At 49.8% G+C, this 20,673-nt stretch overlaps 1 protein-coding gene across 1 annotated transcript; it reads left to right on the top strand.

Moving 5' to 3' along the window:
- Window positions 1-1,546: 1,546 nt before the first annotated feature.
- LOC135890757 (multidrug and toxin extrusion protein 2-like) lies at window positions 1,547-19,830 on the top strand. The gene is made up of 17 exons (XM_065418173.1): window positions 1,547-1,693; window positions 5,585-5,686; window positions 6,137-6,205; window positions 6,993-7,141; window positions 7,783-7,825; window positions 8,801-8,845; window positions 9,493-9,590; window positions 10,207-10,304; window positions 10,754-10,867; window positions 11,135-11,202; window positions 11,866-11,974; window positions 14,853-14,928; window positions 15,358-15,427; window positions 16,198-16,330; window positions 17,083-17,177; window positions 18,609-18,690; window positions 19,586-19,830. The coding sequence occupies exons 1-17, from the start codon at window positions 1,547-1,549 to the stop codon at window positions 19,828-19,830; spliced, it is 1,743 nt and encodes a 580-aa protein (XP_065274245.1).
- The last annotated feature ends 843 nt before the right edge of the window (window positions 19,831-20,673 follow it).

Below are 20,673 nucleotides of genomic sequence, written 5' to 3'. Positions count from 1 at the left end.
TAAAACATGCTGGGTTTTCCCTTTCTATCAAAGGACTGGGATGACGTGTGTCTCTTCCATCTCTTCAGTCCACTGCCTTCCCTAATAGGCTATGGCGAAGATTTTCACGCCCGAGTACTTAGAGTTAGACACCTAATTTCCTTTTTAGCCTGATTTTCAAAGGCAGCGAGCAACTGTATCTGCAATTGACTTCAGTGGGAGCTGAATCAGCCATTACTCATCTGCCTAAATATTAATTTAGGAACCTGACTTAGATCCAGGCATTTGAAAATGTTGTTCTGACTTTCCTCCTTGTCAAAGACATTCCCCCACCTATGAGAGGTGAGCCCTGACAGGTGACAAGCATCTGCAGCTCCCTTAAGGAAGGGAAAACTGTCAGTAACTGTGTAAAGTACAGTGCTAAACACAGGCCCAAGCTTGTTTCCGTTTAAGCCAATGCAAAGCTCCCATGGATTTAGTGGGAACAGGACTGTGCTCTATATTTGTAAACAACAGCTCATTATGCTTTCCCCCTCTTTCAGAGCCTAACAAAAGAGTTTGGGGGATTGGAAAAGAAAACCCTTTGGAGTACACCACGAAGAACCATCTTATTGTTCTGTGTTTGTACAGTGCCTTGCACAATGGGGTCCTGGTCCGTGACTAGGGCTTCTAGGTAATACAAATAATAAATAATAACCAATTTAATCACAATTTGCAGATGCTGAGGGGATAGGGGTCTCTCTAGGGTTGGGGTGCAGTGAAAGTCAGGGGTGGATAGGGGTCTCCCTGGGGTTGGGGTGCAGTGACAGGGGGACAGGGTCTCTCAGGGGTTGGGGTGCAGTGACAGCCGAGGGGGATGGGGGTCTCCCTGGGGTTGGGGTGCAGTGACAGCCAAGGGGGATGGGGTCTCTCTGGGGTTGGGGTGCAGTGACAGCCAAGGGGGATGGGGTCTCTCTGGGGTTGGGGTGCAGTGACAGCCAAGGGGGATAGGGGTCTCTCTAGGGTTGGGGTGCAGTGACAGCCAAGGGGGACGAGGTCTCGCTGGGGTTGGGGTGCAGTGACAGCCAAGAGGATAGGGGTCTCTCTAGGGTTGGGGTGCAGTGACAGCCAAGGGGGACGGGGTCTCTCTAGGGTTGGGGTGCAGTGGCAGCCAAGGGGGATAGGGGTCTCTCTGGGGTTGGGGTGCAGTGACAGCCAAGGGGGACGGGGTCTCTCTGGGGTTTGGGTGCAGTGACAGACCCCTGGTGGCGGCGGTGCCTGCCCGGAGCCGGGGAACTGGGACGGGCGCCTGCAGGCCGGGGAGGGGGAGGACTTTCCCGCACGTGGCCAGGTCGGGCCCGGCGGGTCCCCGCAGCGGAGCCTCCCCCACGTGGCCGGACCCTCGGGGGGGGGGGGGATCTCCCGGGGCTGGTGGGGTTCGCGGCCCGGGGACCCCGCTCCCAGCCGGGACTTCCGGCTCCGTCAGAGCTAGAGGCGAGGAGGGAGGTACCGGTGTCGGGAAAGCGGCGGAGGCTCCCGGCTGCAGTTATATAAACACGGCCGCCCGGACCTCGCGCCTTCCCTGGCCATGGAGGGAGTCCCCGGCCTCGCCGCCGCGACGCGCCCAGCCCAGCCCGCCTCGCTGCGGGGAAGCTGCCTGCGGAGGCTCCGCAGCCTCCTGCCCGTGGGCGCCTGGCAGGAGACCCAGGAGCTGGCCAAGATCGGGGGGCCGGTGGTAAGGAGGCGGCCTGCCGCGGGGGCTCTCGCCCAGGGGCTGGGGAAGGGAGAGCTGCGGCTCTGAGCAGCCACAGGGGGGCGCTGGTTGGGGGGTGTCTGGTTGGGTGTCCCCCTAGAAGAGTTGGGGAGCTGGGGCAGGAAAGAGGCGAAGGGGTTAGACGGTATCCGGATGGGGATTTTCTGTAAGGAACGAGGGGCTAGAGTGGAGCTGATGTGGGGTGAACTGAGGGAAATTGGGGTCTGGTTGAGTTCTCCCTCCCTCAAGGAGTTGGGGGGACTGCAGTGGTTAAAGTCACCCCCAAACCAGGACAGGGAAAGCTCACCCGTTTTGCTGGCCGTCCGTGCCGGTCTTGGCATTCCCTGGTAAAGCAGGATGTGTCCTCTTGTGATGGAGGCAGAAAATGCGACTAGGGAAGCAACAGCCACAGGGCATCAGTTGCTGAAAGATGATCCTGAAGCTTACAATTTCCCCCTAAAAGAAACAGTGAGTGCGAAGAAATGTGCAAGTCTGACGTGCCTTAAAAAGGCCAGTTTTACTGGGTTGACAGATAAAAGTATCTTCGCCTTTGAAAGGCTGTGGGTTAAATTCTTTTTGTTACATTGGTGTCACTTGCTGTCTGCCAGAACTGCCCTGTCTTATCACTGCTTAAATGATCCATGATTTAGTTCAATGGTCAAGGCTCCTTAGCAAACCAAGAAATAAAAAATCAATGTTTGCGTTACAGCAGTGTCCAAAGATCAGACTCGTGCCTAGTATAATTGCCTTTGGATCCAGGTGCAAGGAACATCCAAGTTACTTTATTGGACCACGCCAAGAATTGAGGGCTTGGTTTTCTGCAGATTGATGCACAAGGCGCAGACCTGGTCCTGGGTCAGCAGCACTCAGCATCAGTTGGCTCCCAAAGCAATTGTCCTACTTGGATCCATCTTGCCTCATCACAACAGTAATGGCAAGGATGTAAATCCTCTAGTATTATCCCTTCTGTATCCTTTTCTTTAGCTTGGCCAGTCACATGTTTCTCCTTTCCTCATAGCATCAATGGCCCAGAACCCTTTGGGTTGCTTCTGCTCTTTGCTCTGTCTCAAGGGGATCCCGGGGTCAGTTGCCTCACTTCATCTCTCGTGGGCAGTTCCTTAAAAACCAAAGATAGATGAGGGTACATTCTGGCTGATGCCAAACAGGCCTTCAGGTTCCCGGGCCTCTTCTCCTCCCTAAGTCCTAGGCCTTTGGGACTGGGGCACTGTTCTGCCATTCTCTCCCTTTGGTGCTGACCCAGGCTACCCTCTCCGTGTCATTTCTGCCCCAGAAGAAATGTGTGACTAGGATTCCATCCTCTCGTGATGTTGTTCTTGGACCGACGTTGGCGCTGTTGGAAGATGAGGTGTTATGAGAGGGAAGATCAGAGTGTTGCCTTAAGAGAGGAGTGACAATCTGGCACTAGACTGGAGCTTGAGAAACATGGATTCAATTTCAGACTCTGCTGCAAACGTTCCTGTGTGACCTTAGACAAGTCATTTAGCTTGGCACCCACAATCGGAGGGAGATTTTCAAGCACAGTGGGTGCTGAGTTCTTCTGAAAGTCTGGCCCTTACTTTCTCTTGTGCCTCCTTTCCTGTTTGTAAAATAGAGATAACACTTCCTTTGTCCATCTGGTCTTATTTAGATTGGAATTTCTTTGGGGCTGGGACTCTCACTATGTTTGGACAATGCCTAGTACAACAGGATTCCCAGCCTCTGCTGAGGACTCAAGGCCCTGCTGTAATGAAAGCAAAAAATTGTTTTAATTAGAGATGGGGCCTGAACCAGCCCTGTGGATCCAAACCCCCTTGAACCTTGGCGTGTGTGAAACCTAGACCCGAATCTTGTGACTTGAGGCAGGCTCTTGTGTTTATCTGGCAAATCGACATTAACTGAAAATCTTCACCGAGGCACAATTCTCTTATTCACTGTCTTCTGAGACGTTTCAGACCAAGTGCTGAGGGGGTTGTCAAACAGTAGTTGAGTCCAACACTGCGCCTTCACAACTTCCGAACACTGGCCTTTGTTTCTGTTGTGGCATGTGCCTCGCCGACGTGTGTTCCCAGAGTTATTCTAGGCCCCCTCTGAGCACAAACACTGCAACAATTAAGTGCAAAACACAGAGGCTGTGTTAAAACCAGGCTCCACATTTAGCCGAAAGTAAAAAATGTACATTTTCAAGCGAGCTCCTGCCCAGACACGTGGCTGGGATGCTGCTGAGGGCAGGGATGTGTCCACAGGCAGATTACTCACTGAGTGGCTGGGGTTCTCTATTAGTTTGAACTCATTGAGTCCTGCTGGAAGTCTTCCATCATGAGGGGGGTTTCATTCTTGGGGAGCTAGCTGAGAAGTCCCCCTCCTAAACAAGTGGATTATGGGAGATTCACAGAGAAACAGCCGTTGTGCTTCTGTACTAGGTCTGGCTCTTGCAGGTACTGTGTTGCCAGAGGCTCCCCATGGGGTAAAGGGAGGTTGGTGGCTTCCAAATTGCAGATTTACGAACAAAGGCCCAGGAGTATAATCCTGTCAGAATCTTCCCCTTCCTCTCAGCCCTGTCTCTCTGCCTGGATTCTGTACCCCACTGGGCATCCACAGCGGGACTTCCAGTGGGCTAGGGGAGAGTGGGCGCCAATGGTGTGGTGACAGTCCTCCATCTTTCAGCCCTATCACATGCTCTCCAGACCAAGAACTAGGGTATTGCTGCCCCCTCCAGCCGTGGGGTGGACAATATGGTGGTTAGGTAGTAGTTACTAGTCTCATGAGTAGTTATAAGGGTAGTTTAAACACTTGGTGCAATCTTTTTGCCTGTTTTGCCCTTTCCTCTGTAGATACATTTACCTCCTGGAGCAAAAGCTTAGAGTTTAAACCCCAGAGAAGAGATCTGCCAGGCGATAGACTAGAACAGTGGTTCCCAACCTTTCCAGACTACTTTACCCCTTTCAGGAGTCTGATTTGTCTTGTGTACCCCTAAATTTCACCTCACTTAAACTACTTGCTTACAAAATCAGACATAAATATACACAAGTGTCACAGCACACTTACTGAAAAATTGCTGAGTTTCTAATTTTTACCATATAATTATAACATAAATCAATTGAAATATTAATATTTTACTTACATTTCAGTGTACAGTACATAGAACAGTATAAACAAGTCATTGTATGAAATTTTAGTTTGCACTGACTTTGCTCGTGCTTTTTGTGTAGTCTGTTGTAAAACTAGGCAAATATCTAGATGAGTTGATGTACCCCCGGGAAGACCTCCACGTACCCCTGCTTGAGAACCACTGGACTAGAACATCCATGCTGCCCACTGGGGGGAGGGCAGGCAACAGTAATCTTTAAAAACCTTGCAGCACCTGACGGGTCTTCCGTTCCGATTGTCGCTGTGTCTTGCCAGACTGTAAGCTCTTTAGGTCAGGAGCTCTCTCTTATAATGTGTATGCAGAGCTTAGGACAGTGGAGCTGTGGTCTCCATTGGGGCTTCTAAGTGTAGTAGGAAGAGAGCCTGAGACTATAAGCTCTTGTATCAGAGGCCTGGTATGAGGCCTAAAGCTTGACCACTACTTTAGTTCAGGCCTTAGGCTTCATACCAGGCCTCTGACAAGGGCTTGTGTCTCAGGCTGTCTTCCTACTATACTAAGTATTACTGTAATATATAAACACACATGCAAACACATCAAACTGGGTTTAAGTATTACTGTAACACTAACACACAGACAAAATCAAACTGACTTTATTCTGGGATTAATTCTAAAGTATTTCATTTGAATGCATCAGTTTATGAAATACCCTCCCCACTGTTCCAGCCTAACCCCATGTCTGACTGGCTTCCTTCTCATTTTTATACTTCCTTTCTTTCCACCCCCAGTTCCTATCCCAGTTGCTGATCTTCCTGATCAGCGTGGTCAGCTCCATATTCTGTGGCCATCTGGGGAAAGCTGAGCTAGATGCTGTGACACTTGCTGTATCCGTACGTATTATCCTGTTTTCCCTTAAACATTTCAGTTTATGAGATGGATGGATCACAGTGATTTAAATCACCAGTTTTAATCAGTATTTAAATCCGCAAGCAGGAAACCTCAGTTAAAATAATCTATTTCAGTCTTGTTTTGCACTGTACTTTTTTAGTTCATTTTTGAAAGAAAGGCTTATTCTCATTAGTTAGTAACCATTAAACGTGTTGATTTGCAACTAAATATAGCCCTTCCACTAAATTTGGTGCTTCTCCTTGGTAACAAGAGGATATGCTATTATCTATACACAAGTTTGGAAGCCTAAAAAAATAGGCACTGAAACCACCACTGCACCTCCATCCATTTGGGGAAAATAATACAGCTGCTCTTTTTCTGAGCCTGCCTGGCAGCCTGAGCTTCCTCCTTCCCTGATCGGTTGCTTTGTCTCTTTGTGCTCTCATCTCCAGGTTATCAATGTTACCGGCATCTCAGTTGGCTCTGGCTTAGCATCGGCATGCGACACCCTAATGTCCCAGGTGGGGAACTGCCCTATGGCCGGCTCGTTTACTTGTTCCCTTTGGTTGTGTCTTGCGCCTGTAGAGGTTTTCCTTCTGGGGATGTGGGGGGGAAGGAAGGTTGAGAACTGACAATCATCATCTCACCCTTCCCGTTTGGTCTTCAGAGCACATCTCCTCCCCCCATCGCTGCAGATCCTGGGGGGCTGCCTCCACCAAATGTAGGGGGTTAGCAACGTATGGGGCTGATCCAAATCCTTTGAGGTTAAGAGACTCCTATTGGAGTTGGTGAATCTTGGTCTGGCCCATATGTAATTTGTTGACAGTCCCTGCTGAGACCTGCTGACCAGACCATCTCTGACAAGCCTGGGGCCTTTTTTATAAAGTCTTGCATTGCAGCAAGGTCAGTTAAATGACCTCCCCTCCCCCACATTTATCTAACCCAGAGGTCCCCAATCTGTGGGGCACCAAGGAACGTTCGGGAGGGCGCAGCTGGGGCCCGGCCCAGCCCCCATGAGGGGGCGGGGAGGGAGAGCCACCCAGCCTGGCTGCCGGCCCTGCGCCCCAGCTGTTGCCCTTGCTGCTGGCCCCGTGCCCGAGCTGTGGCCGAAACCTTGGCCTCCTTACCCATCTGCATCTCCCCTCCCGGAGCCACGGCTCCGGCTCTGGGGGGGCTGGAGGGGAGCACAGACAAGGGTAAGGGGGGTGAAATGAGGTAAAAAGTTTGTGGACCACTGATCTAACCCTATTTCCTCATACACCTCTTGCCACAGATAACTCACCTCTTGGTACCACTTCTCTTCCCCAGACTTACGGCGGTAAGAACATGAAGCGGGTGGGGATCATCCTGCAGCGTGGCACCCTCATCCTGCTGCTTTGCTGCTTCCCCTGCTGGGCTCTCTTCGTCAACACCGAGCAGATCCTGCTGCTCTTCAGACAGGACCCGGAAGTCTCCAGGTCTAGCGTGATATCTAATCCCGTCCTGTCCCTGCCTCTCAGCAGTTCAGGCTCTGCCGCTATTCTGACTCCCCTGTTGATCCTGACGACCACTCCAGCATAGTCGGCAGGCCCTTCCGTGATTGTGGAGTCCACACCAGGACTTCAGGAGACCCTGAGTGGTGACGACAGGCCCCACAAGCCCTGTTTAGTTAGTCTGGGAGCCAAAGAACCAGACTTGCCTCCCTTCTTAGCAGATCAGCAGAGTGGAATGAGCCACTTAGACTCCATGCCCCTCTGTCCCTTCCAGGTCATGACTGAGTCAGCTTGCTGGGATAGGAGCACCTACACTGCTGATGCCCTGCTACACCTGCTCTCTGCATTGAGAAGACTGCTGTCGCCAGGGCTTTCACTCCAGCATCCTTCTCCAGCACTGGATTAAGAGAAAGACCTGTTTAGACACCATACAATTTTCCAAGTCACTTACCTTATAGTGTCTGTCCCATACTTGTCCCTGTGTGCAAGGAGCCCCGGGCTGCTGGTGGATTACCAGGCAAAGACATATAGTAGAAAGCAGAGGGGGATTTTGGGTGCACACTTGCTTGGTTTGGTTCTTCTCTTACTGTACTGTTAACTGGATGGAAATCATATTGTTTTTCCAGGTTAACCCAGATTTACGTGATGATCTTTATCCCAGCCCTTCCCGTAAGTTGCGGCTAAGGTTATTGTGCACTTTACCTTTCTGGGTAACGGGATGTGCTCCCTGCTCCGCAGAACACGAGAGGCCTGTGTGACTTATGGGGTTTTGACAATGTGCCCCACTTTATCTTAATCTTTAATACAGAGGTGCAGCCCCCCGAGACTACAGGTCCTACCATGCAACCTTCCCTCTTGTCACTCAGACTGAGCGTTGCATGCTGGAATCTGTAGTTTTTGCAGGCAGCACCTTTGCATATTAAATTATCTCCTAGGAGCACTGGGACCTGAGGTCTCCGTGGGCGATAGAGGCACCTGCAATCTGCTTGATTTCATACACATTAGTAGCTACCAGGCACATGGCAAGGGGTCAGAACAGGCCTGGGTTGGACAAAGTGCCTTCCTGGCCATCTGAGTACCACGTTCTACTAGATGTGTTCTGGGGCTTTGGAGCACAGTCTGTTCATAAGTCCATGCTCTGTCCACTTTCTCTGAGGCTCTTGGGTTCTTTCATCCTGAATGGCAAGGCCCAGGAGGTCTCTCTGCAGTTCGGAGACCATCACCTCATCCCTGCGTAAGAGGAAATGTTCGGTGCCCAACTGAGGAAAGGGCACTGCTCCAAACAGCAGGAGAGCAAGACACCCAGCCAGTGAGGGGGGAAGGGAAAACAAATGGCTGAACTTTGCTAACATTAAGGGCTCAGCAGCTGAACTAGAAGCATTAAAACAAAGCAGGGCGTAGGGACCTGCTGCAGTGTATTTGGTCATGTCACAGTGCTTTGGACAGGGAGTTGGGGTGGTTGAAGAAGAGAGGAATCTTGTTGTCTGTGACCTTAATTGTAACCCACGCCTGCCCCAGGACTGACAGTGGGGTGTCTAATCCCTGGATCCCCACTAAGTTATGGTAAAAAGCAATTTGTGGGAAGTCCTGTATGTCCTCAAGGTGGCTCTAATGAAATGGAACCTAACTCTCTCTGTCTTGCAGGCAGCGTTTCTGTACCAGCTGCAGACAAGATATTTACAAAGCCAGGTAGGGCTCCTGCTAGTTGTAGAACTAGTTGGCCTGTGGGACATAGATTGAAACGTGTCTTTCAGACCATCGCGAAAGCAGAGGGTCACAGCTCATTCCCTCCCTGCTGGAGGCACAGCCTGGGAAACACGGCAGAGGATTTGTCCCCTACGATGGTGGGAGCGCAGTGTTTCCTGGCACTCGCTGTCCCTCTTTCAAGATCCGAGCTGCTTTGGTGAGCTCCAGAGGAAGCTGTTGAGGCCGCGTTGGCTGGAGAGATGAGTCTGTCCAATACAGGGCCTTTGAGGGGTGGAGAGAGAGAGCGGGTGATGGAAGGCCCAGTCCCATCCCCGTCCGCTTAGGAACTTTTGTGCACTAATCGTTGATTTCAGTGTTGGCCTCCCAAATGGCAGGTTCTGCTGCCTTCAGGTCTCCTCTTCGCCTTCAGCATTATCTTGCCTTCAGCTGGACCTGGCTGAAAACTCTGTCTGGTCAGGAGATATCAGCCTGGCTGCCTCCTGGGGCCCTGTAGGTGGCTTAATTCCCTCCCAAATGATGCTGTTACACTTAGAAATGGCTGCTGGGTTCCTAAACTGGTCCCAGCAGTTGGGGATCCGGCTGTGGCACTTGGGAAACTCTCTTTCAAAGACACTCTCTCTCCCTTCCAGGCAATCATCTTGCCTCAGATCGTGACGGGTGTTGCAGCCAATCTCCTCAACGTGGCCATGAACGCCTTCTTCCTGTATGCACTGAAGCTGGGAGTAGTGTGAGTATGAACTGGGCCAGAGACTCCTGATCGCTGGGTTTTAGCAAAGATCCTGGGACCTGCCCAGCCCAGGGCTGCTGTTCTTTCATGGGTGTTCCCTGACTTGGTAGCGCTGGTCTCTGTCTGTAGGTGCACCCAGCCTGTAGAGAATTGAATCAGCCATGATTGCCAATGGAAACGCCTGTTTGGCATCACTATTATTGAGGGCCGTGTGCCCGTAGCAGGCCATCATGATGCTACACTTCATCACAGGCGAGTCCATTCGGTCCAGGGCAGTGGCACACATGCTTGCCAAGATGTGTGACCGGATTGCACACGCGAGTGCCTTGCTGAGCTGAGTTATGGTTTAACTAGGGGCTACCGCTCAGCATGCAGGTGCATTGGGAAAGCTGCGGCTGGAGAGAGCCAGGATTGGAACAGCGGGTGGGTTCTGCATATCACTCCCAGTGCATTAGCAGAGCTGTGTGCAAAAGCTTCCCCTGCCCCAAGCCTGATAAAATGCCGGCTTATCCTGTTCTTTGAATCCATGCAGAGTAAATACATAGGGGTGGGGGAGGGAATAATCCCCAGTTTAATAGAGACGTGCCCCTTGTAACCATTCAACCTCTCTCTGCAGGGGCTCTGCCTGGTCCAACACTGTTTCCCAATACACCCAGGCTGTTCTCCTCTTCCTGTACGTGTGGTGGAAGAAAATACACGTCAAGACCTGGGGAGGTAGCGTAGGTCTCCGTCCTGTTATTTTACTAGTCTGGTCCTGCGGCTGTTAGAACAGAGGGGAGCCTGGCCTTGGTTTCTGATGCCTCGGAAGCCAGTTCTGTAGATTTTGTATTCAAGGTGCAAACGTGTTAGCTGCTGCCAGAGGATTTCCCCTCAGCCTCTTCATCTGAGACTCATGCACAGTGCGTGGAGCGTGGGGGGGATTGTGGCCTCTGGCTCATGCCTAAGCATGGCCCTGAGTTCAATCACTCTGAGCACGTTACACCAACGCATGGGACTGCAGAAATGGCTGGACTGGGGCCCATGGAGTTCTACTGTGGGGCTCATGGCTGCTCTCCTCTGTCATGCTGAGCTGCCGCCTGTGGAGATTACAGCTCTAGCGTCCTGCGGGGACCGAGGGAGGCAGTTACTCCACCTTCCTTATCCCTCCCTGCTTGTTGTTGCAGGCTGGACCAGGGAATGTCTCCAGGACTGGGGGTCTTTCATTCAGCTGGCCGTGCCCGGCATGCTCATGAAGTGTATCGAGTGGTGGACCTTTGAGATTGGGAGCTTTCTTGCAGGTGAAAGAGCCCTCTACGAATGCCTGTTCCCTTCCCCACGTTAGCAGGGGTCTCCCGTTGTTCGTGCTGTTTTGGGGACCATCCCAGGTGGCTGAGCAGACCTTCATGATGCCCCCAGAGGCAACTCCAGCCTGTCATCCTCTCCTGGGTTTGATAGGCTGATCCTCCACGGCTGCTGTCAGATCACAACCCATTAATGTCTTCCCCCAGGAGTGAGGGTCTCTTTTCATTCTCGTTTGCAAAACAAAAGCGGTGCCTCTTTCCTAGGTCTGATCAGCATGGTGGAGCTGGGAACACAGTCAGTAATCTACGAACTGTTCACTGCAGCATACATGGTAAGAGCTCGAGCTTGCGAGACACGCTTCGTGTCCGGATCGAGGCGCATCGAGAACTCGAGGGTCCCAAGACTGGAATAGCAAGTGGCACTGCAAGACGGAGGAGGGTTGGCAGAGCCATGGCAGGGAGCAGAAGACTGGCATAGCAGGGGCTGCTGCCTGTCGAGGCTCAGATGTATTGGCGAACCCGAGGCTTGTGGTGGGTGGTTCCGAGGTCTGGAATGGCAGGGGCTTTTTAATGCACATCAGGACTGAGGTGCGTTCGCAGAACTGACATGGGAGGCACTACAGGTCTGGAATAAGAGGGTGCTGCCTCTGATTGGTGCATTGAAGAAGCTAGCGCAGCCCCTGCCTGTTGCACTTCCCTTATGTCTGTGCTATTACTCCAACAGACATGGATGCTAAACCCAGCAGGAAAATTCTTCAAATCAGTGAGGACTTGCTGCCTTTCCAGCATGCTGCAGTACTTACCCCAGGGCACAGATAGCTTGGGAGGGTCATAGACAGTATGAAGAGGTGACGGGGTGCAAGTTATGCTGGTTTGTACCGATCCTTCCTGCAAGGATTGCTGCAGGCTCTGCCAGCCATTGGCGTCCTGTCATGATCATGGTCGAACAGACTCCAACCACAAACACATGGTCTCATCTGTTTCCTCGTGCTTAGGTGCCACTGGGCTTCAGCGTGGCTGCCACGGTCCGAGTTGGCAACGCCTTGGGAGCGGGCAATGCAGAGCAGGCAAAGAAGTCCTGTATAACAGCACTGCTGTGCACAGGTGGGCATGTTCTCTCTCCAGTGCCTGCTGGAGTGAGGTTTTCCTGGTGGCCCTTAAGGGGACAGCACCAAGAGGAGAAAAATTCCTTCCCTGTTAACTACTCTGTTACAAAGGCTTAATTTCCTTTTCACCATTGGTGACGCTGTGTAATATCAGTTTGCAGCTGATTAAACTAGACTGGTCTCTCTTCATAGCCGCTTCCCCTGTCTGGGCCTAACCCAGCAGCACAGGGCTTGTGCAGCGGGGCAGTGCTCCAGCATAGAAGAGAACTTCTTAAATTAAGGGGGATGGGAGACAATCCTCTCACTGTTCAAAAAAATAATTAAAGGGCAGATTTTCAAAAGGGCGGCGGATGCAAAACTGCAGCAAGATTTTTTTCATGTAGGGGTTGGGGGAGGAATTTGCCATTGTTCAACTCTTTTGAAAATCTGACCCTAAAAACATTTCTGCCGATACTAGGTTTTGTACCCTGCCCCAGACAGGTTTTTTTTTAATGAAGCCTAAATTACAGCCATTTGTTCCAATCTATCAACAATAAGTGCTAAGCACTTTAAAATCCCCGCCTCTGAGAATTTACAATCTAGAGTCTCCCTTTTAAACTTGATATTATACCTGTACTGGATGTTGCTGTGACTCAAATAAATGTAGGGCTGGAAGAGACCTCGATAGGTCATCGAGTCTACCCCACAGGCAGAGGCAGGACTAAGTTATCTAGACCATCCCTGACCGGTGTTTGTCTAACCTGCCTTAAAAACCTCCAATGATGGAGATTCCACAACTTCTCTAGGCAATTTGTTCCAGTGCTTAACTTCCCTGACAGTTAGGAAGATTTTCCTAATGTCCAACCTCAATTTTAGGGCTGTCAATTAATCGTAGTTAACTCAAGCGATTAACTCAAAAAAATTAATCGTGATTAACCGCAGTTTTAATTGCACTGTTAAACAATAGAATACCAGTTGAAATGTATTAAATATTTTGGGTGTTTTTTTACATTTTCATATATATTGGATTGTGTGTTGTAATTGAAATCAAAGTGTATATTATTTTTTATTACAAATATTTGAACTGTAAAAATGATAAAAGAAATAGTATTTTTCAATTCACCTCATACAAGTACTGTAGTACAATCTCTTTATCCTGAAAGTGTAACTTACAAATGTAGATTTTGTTTTTGTTACATAACTGCACTCAAAAACAAAATAGTGTAAAATTTTAGAGCCTGGAAGTCCACTCAGTTCTACTTCTTGTTCAGCCAATCGCTAAGACAAACAAGTTTGTTTACATTTACAGGAGGTAATGCTGCCCTCCTCTTATTTACAGTGTCACCAGAAAGTGAGAACACCAGAAAGTGAGAACAGTCTTTGCATGGTACTTTTGTAGCTGGCATTGCAAGGTATTTACATGCCAGATATGCTAAACATTCATATGCCCCTTCATGTTTCGGCCACCATTCCAGAAGACATGCTTCCATGCTGATGATGCTTGTTAAAAAAAATAATGTATGTATTAAATTTGTGACTGAAGTCCTTGGGGGAGAATTGTATGTCCCCTGCTCTGTTTTATCTACATTCTGCCATACATTTCATGTTCTAGCAGTCTCGGATGATGACCCAGCACATGTTCATTTTAAGAACACTTTCACTGCAGATTTGACAAAACACAAAGAAGGTACCAATGTGAGATTTCTAAAGATAGCACTCACCCCAAGGTTTAAGAATCTGAAGTGCCTTCCAAAATCTGATCAGGATGGGGGGTGGAGCATGCTTTCGGAAGTCTTAAAAGAGCAACACTTGGATGCGGAAACTACAGAACCCGAATCACCAAAAAAGAAAATCAATCTTCTGCTGGCGGCATCTGATTCTGATAATGAAAATGAACATGCGTCGGTCCGTACTACTTTGGATTGTTACTGAGCAGAACCCGTCATCAGCATGGACGCATGTCCCCTGGAATGGTGATCAAAGCATGAAGGGAAATACGACTCTTTAGCGCATCTGGCATGTAAATATCTTGCGATGCTGGCTACATCAGTGCCATGTGAACGCCTGTTCTCACTTTCAGGTGACATTGTGAACAAGAAGCGGGCAGCATTATCTCCTGCAAATGTAAACAAACTTGTTTGTCTTAGCGATTGGCTGAACAAGAAGTAGGACTGAGTGGACTTGCAGGCTCTAAAATGTACATTGTTTTATTTTTGAATGCAGGTTTTTTTTTTTTTACATAATTCTACATCTGTAAGTTCAACTTTCATGATAGAGATTGCACTGCAGTACTTGTACTAGGTGAATTGAAAAAGATTATTTCTTTTGTTTTTTTACAGTGCAAATACTTGTAATAAAAAAAATAGAAAGTGAGCACTGTACATTTTGTATTCTGTGTTGTAATTGAAATCAGTATATTTGAAAATGTAGAAAACATCCAAATATATTTATTTAAATGGTATTCTATCATTGTTTAACAGTGCGATTAAAAAAATTAATCGTGATTAAAAAATTTAGTCACTTGACAGCCCTACTAAATTTCAGGCTGATTTTTTTTTAATGGGGTTTTGATGGTGGGTTGAGGGTTTTGGGGAAAAGGGGGGTGTCGCTGTTAAAGTATAGCCTTCAAATTCCTTGGAAATGGGGATGTCACTTTTTTTTTTTTTTTTAATTTCTTTGTGAAGGTGGGTCACATGCTGTCCTTATTTGGACTGTACTCCTCAGTAAAGAAGGCTCAGTTAAGCTCCTTTATGGAAGATCAGGCCCCCACTATATTAAACAGTGAACAAACATGTTACCAACAGCCCAGAGATCTTGGTCCCAAACAGCAGCCCAGGAGAGGAGAAGAATGTGGTACCTATCTTGATCAAATCCGCTGTTGCTTGACTGTCTTCCAGGAGTGTTTGCCGTGGTGGTCGGTGCCCTTCTGGGATCCTTGAAGGACGTAGTGGGCTATATCTTCACCAGTGACAAGTGGGTAATCTGATTCCATCAAAGACAATTATTTAACTTAAAGGGCTTTTCTGGAACTGTTGTTTTCCAGTTGCTGAGTATGAGGGACAGACTGAGAAGCAGCCAGTTGGGGATGGGGTGTGTTATCCTAGATCTGGCAAGCCCACCCCCCAGAGAATCTCCTCAGCACAGGAAGCCATTGGGTAGCATGGGTTCCAGTGTGAAAGACTACAGCACCACTAACTCAGCCCGATCTAAAGGCAATAGAAAGAGTCCCACTGATTGTTGTTGGGCTTTGGATCAGGCTCTTGGTGACTTTGTCCATAAGTGGCGGCGAGTCGGTGTCCGAGCTAGGATTAGAAACCAGGAGTTCCTTGCTTCCTGCCCTGCGTTCAGACCATGCTGCTTATATCACGCTCCAGACTGATCATTACATCTTTCTCCCAACAGAGAGATTATTACCTTGGTGTCGAAGGTGATGCTGATATTTGCTCCCTTCCACTTGCTTGATGCAATAGCAGTGAGTATTTTAGTGCACCAAGCTACATACTCTTGATTGGAACTGGCTGGCATTTTCTATTGTCTTGGGTCCTTTGACGCTTCCCTGCAATCTGCTAAAATTAAAAGGGAAAAAATTCCAGCTGCATCTGAAAGCAGCATCCTGTGGCATCCTGGGGCACTTTAAACCCCAGGGTGCTTGTAGCCATCACTTGTTGTTACAACCAGGACGTCCCAGCTCCTGCCACCTAAAGGTTTAAAAATCTGGAGTCAAAGTTGCCTAACTTGGATGACTTAGGCTAGTGCTTTGATTCCTATTTAGACACCTAAACACATGGCCTGATTTTGGGAGGTGCTGAGCACACACAATCTCCCGATAGCACCAAGGTACGGCCATTGGTGTGGTACTTTCAGATCTTTTCACACCCACCAGTTCCCCACCCCATGGAAACATTGGGGTGCCCACTGCTGCATGCAGAATAGCTGATCCAGGACACTCACAAGGACAGGTGTACCAGCTGCTACACCTCTTGGTATCTGAGGGCAGCTTGATGTTATGTGCACTGATCCGCTGCTTTTGATACTAGCTCAGGCAGGAATCTTTATATACAATCTCCTCGTTGGAGGGAAATTTGTGAAATGGGACGTCAGCCCCTCTCGGCTCTGTGGGCTCACACTGCAGTATTGCCTTATTAATAGCTACCAAGCTCCCCTCTCCCCCCGGGTCCATCAGGTTCCCACTACATGCCAGAGGCCAGCAAACATGGCTCTGACTTGTGCATGTTTCCATAGGCTACGTGCGGCGGCGTGCTGGGAGGGACCGGGAAACAGAAGATCGGCGCCATCGCCAATGCCATCGGGTATTACGTCATCGGCTTCCCCATTGGAATCTCGCTGATGTTCGCCGCCAAGCTCGGGGTACTAGGTACGTGTGTGGCTGGCGCTGAGCGTGAGGGAGGTTGAATATCCTGACTAGTTCAATTGACTGTCACTGCTTATGTTGGGCTCAGTCCTGCACCTGTTGAAGTCTGTAGGAGTCTTGCCGTTGGCCGCGACTTGCGGAGAGCTGGGTCCACTAGCTGTACACTTCTGCTCCCAGGTTTAACCTCCCCAGGGCCCCAACTCCGCGACGCATGTGTTTCAGTTCTAATGACTGCAATGGGACTTGCACATATTACTGAATCTGGGCTCGGGTAAGCAGCTGCTTTCCGCAGGGGCCTCCAAGGGATGGAAGCCTCCCTCCGACTCCAGCATTTGCGTCGTGTCTTGGGTCCAGCAATTTGAAAGGAATGGACACTGAGCCAAGTTCTTCTCCATTGCTGTCAGAAAACTGGAGTTTAACTCCAAAGAAATCGAGTTGTATTTGTGTGCTGACTTAGTAACACAAATTCAACTTTATGGAGCTAACCCAGGTAAGCAGGACGAGAACTCGGCACAGTGTCTGTTCTGTGATTAAAAGAACATTAAACGTTGGGTCCAGTTAACATAGGAGGAGGTCTTCCAGGCCTACTAATGGGACTCCACGATACTGGCCTTGACTCCAAGTTGTGCGTGTCTATATATCTCGGGATCAGGTCTGAAGTATTAGGAAACCAACTAGACACGTGGAGTCAAATGCAGATTCCCATTCAAGTCTATGGAAGTGCTACCACTGACCTGGATTTCCCTTTGCTCCAGGCCTGTGGATAGGGATGGCCGTCTGCATCTTCTTCCAAGCCCTTTCCTTCTTGATTTTTGTCTTGCGCATGGACTGGAAGAAAGCTGCGGAGGAGGTAAGACTCACACTCTCTCTTTAGTTGCTTCCAAAGACCGTGGGTCAAATCTTGCACTAGTGCAAATCAGCCCTCCAGGGGTACTGTACTGGTGTAACTGCACAATCTGTCCCTCTGGTTCTGTGGTTCAAGAACTGCTTCCCGGCAGGATTGCTGGGGGGTGAACGCCTGCAGTTCACTGGTTATAAACCTGAAAAGGAGGCAGCAGAAGGGTCCTGGGTTCAGAGTCACTTGTTGATCATGGAATTCCCATGTTCCAGCTGAAGACCTAGAAATCCGAGCTGGGAAGGCCTGCTTGGATCCTGTCTAGCCTAGCTCTGGGGCAGGGCAGGATTATTCCCTGCGGAACAGTCTCCAGCCTGAAGGATTGTCCCATTAGAAGTAATGGCCTTGTGGTCTTGGAGGCAGCTCGGGAGAGTCTGAGGGGTTGGAAGGACACCTGAATAACAAAAGGCTGGCTCTCTCCAGGATCAGTGGAGCTGGGTGGGAGTGTGTGTATAATGTTATTAGCTTACCTGAGTAGTCGCCTGCCAGCTGGAAGACTCACAAGACACCCAACCGAAGAGCCATTTCGCTTTAGATCGCGCTGTCAGGACAGGGTGTCCGAGATGCGTCCGAGCTCTCACCTTGGGCCCCTGTCAGTATTGTTTCTGTGGGGTCTTGCACTGCGTCCAGTGCTGTGGCCCTGGTTGCCTAGGGGGCCGCTGTGGGGCTGAAAGAGTTTAAGAAGTGATCCCTCCTTTCCATTGCAGCTCTTAGGGCTTGCAGTATTTTCCCGTGTCTGCACTGAAAGTCTCTCCTGGGATTGGAGATCTTCTCCCGTGTATGGGAAACTAGAGGAAAGATTCCCTGTGATTCCGCCTCTTACCTGCTCATCTCTAGGGCTTTCCTTTCAGGGACCTCAAAGTACTTTTCAAATGTGAAGGGCCTCAGATGAAGGGAGCTTCAATGACTTAAGCTTCCCAACTCCTTTATTGTCTACATTAACCCCATTTTATTGATGGGGAAACTGAGAGTCAGAGGTAAAGTGACTCTCTGAAGACAGTAGCTCAATGGCAAAGGTGCAAGTAGACTCCTAGTTCTAGAGAATGTCTAAACCACGTGTCTCCATTGCAACATCAACAGGATGGGCAGTTCTCGGCGCAACAAGCCCTTCTGCTCTTCTGGCAACTTTCAATCCCGTTCTGTACCGTCTCTTCCCCTGCCTCATCCCTGGAGTAGCTGAGTGCATTAGGCAACATGATTAAACCTCTGTCATGTGTGGTTTGTTCCCTCGTCCTCTGCCCACAGTGAACACCGTGTTTAGTGTTGGGCTTGATGGTGGTAGGGTTTTTGGTGGTATGTTCATCCTGCCGTGTGTCCCTGGCTGGTTGCACTGTTGTCTGTACAGGGTCCATGGAGATTCTGACCTCGCTCTTTTTATTATCTTAGGCTCAAATCCGAGCAGGGCTCAAAGAGCAGCCGGTAGCAGTGTCCTCCAGTCGTGCTGGAGCTGATGAAACAGGCGATTCAGGTACGTGGCTGTGGGCTGGGACTTGGGGAGGGGACTGCAGTTCTCTGATGCCCCCTCAGCTAATGCCAACAGGACGTGCCAGTAATGCCTGTAATACAGAGAGGCTCTGTGCCTTCTATTGCCACGTTCCATGGAGCCAGCTCCTCTGCACAGCCAGGAAGAGCCCAGTTTTGCATAAGGCACGTGTGGGGTTGAGTGCCAAAGTAACGTACCCTGTGGCCCGATGCTATTCATTGGGTGGACTGTGGGAGCTTGAGCAGTGCAGCAGATTGGGGATGGACCCTGTGCATGGGGGTGGGTTTTCCCCTGGAACGGGGCAGGGCAGGGCCCCACTGATATCAGAGCTTCATGGTCTCGTAGCAGACTAGCAGCAATACCTCTGTGTGTGAGCGTGGTCTTGCTCACACATGTCCCTCCCACCCTAAGTGGTGGTCTCCAGGCAAGCACATCCCCAGGCAGTGCCTAACAAGGCCCTTCGCCTGGCGGGAAGACAGAGATTGAGCGCTGCAGCTCTAGCCTTTGGCAGGGACGGGACCTAGCCTGGCATACAGAGGGCCTGATCCCGAGTGTGGCTCCCACTTATGCCAGCTGGGACTGAATCAGACCTCTGTTATGTCAGCCAACCCTCGCCCACTGCTTCCCATTCAGTTTTGCATGGCCTCATCTGGAGTAGCGCTCCAACGGCTGCTGCTCCTCACACCGCTCTCTCTAAAAGCAGACAAACGAAGGCCAGGCTCATCCAGGTAAGGAAAGGAGGGTTAGGATGATCTGTCACCAGTGCCTGTCCCAGCCATGGAGCGAGTGGCTGGGAACCACTGGCTTTCAAGCTCTGCAGCTTGTTTTCCAGCTCAGACCCTGCCTGTTCCATGTGTAACCTAATTTATCTGCCACACAGAGTATTTCACAGTTGAAACGGCCATCCAGAATGTGGTGGTTTTGCCTGATCCTGTCCCCAGGAGTGAGAGCCAGCCAGATCGCCAGCTCATCCGGCAGGAGGACTCTGCACCAGGCTCCATCTCCCCAGGAGAGAAGGTCTTGTCGGGGAAGGAGCTGATCTACCGTCGCGGGCTAGCTCTGGCTGTGGCCATTGCAGTCCTGCTAGTGGGCGTTTTAGTCCGGCTCCTGACCGGTAATGGCTAGGTGCAGCAGTGTGAAGACTGGGATGAGTGGACTTTGGCACGAGGCCATGGTCGGGTGCTCTAAGAAGGGTGATGCTGGGGTGAAACAGGATGCTCATCCGTTCTGCTAGCACGTCAAGGACCACTTCTCTTGGCATTATGGTGAAGTCAGAGTGTCCTGTTTAGGACCCCTGATTGTTCCTGTTTTAACAGGTTGGGTGAGGGCCCAGCACTCATGCATTCATTGCACGAATTATACTGAATAGGGGATGTTTGCTGATCCCTTCTACAGCAGTATGACGGAGCCAGTAGGGCAAGTCCCCGACGCAGCTGATGGACAGATTGTACAACACTTGCAGAGAATGGGTACTGATGCACTGACGGACACACTCAAACGTTACCAATGGTTCACTGTTTCCTGATCCTGAGGAGTATTTGTTCATATCTTTTATGTTCCACTGCTTAGTCAAAATACAGAGTTTTCCCTGAATGTGCCGTGTGCCTCCCATGTTATACTAGAGCACTTTTTACATTGCAGAACTTGATCTGGGACTCTCCTATAATGCAACACAAAGCAAATGGAGGGTAACTGTTGCTTTGTTGGAAAGGGTTTATAGAATCACCCAGCAATGGCTGGAGCAAACTGACACACGCACTTTGTGTGGCATTCTCTAGCGTTCACCAGGCATGTTGCCTAAAGAAATCTTCTTTCACACTTTTGGAATCCAGCATTTTGATACAGCACATTTTTATGCATAAACATTCAGGTTGTTTCATTGATTTCAGGGGTTGCTTCCAGATTGTCCTGATGTTACTAGTTTCTAGTCACCCCAGCATGATCCAAGAAAAGTATCATCAGGAAAAT

This window comes from Emys orbicularis, chromosome 17, assembly GCF_028017835.1.
Source record: "Emys orbicularis isolate rEmyOrb1 chromosome 17, rEmyOrb1.hap1, whole genome shotgun sequence".
Classification (NCBI taxonomy): domain Eukaryota; kingdom Metazoa; phylum Chordata; order Testudines; family Emydidae; genus Emys; species Emys orbicularis.
This window is presented reverse-complemented; position numbering and strand designations above follow the sequence as displayed.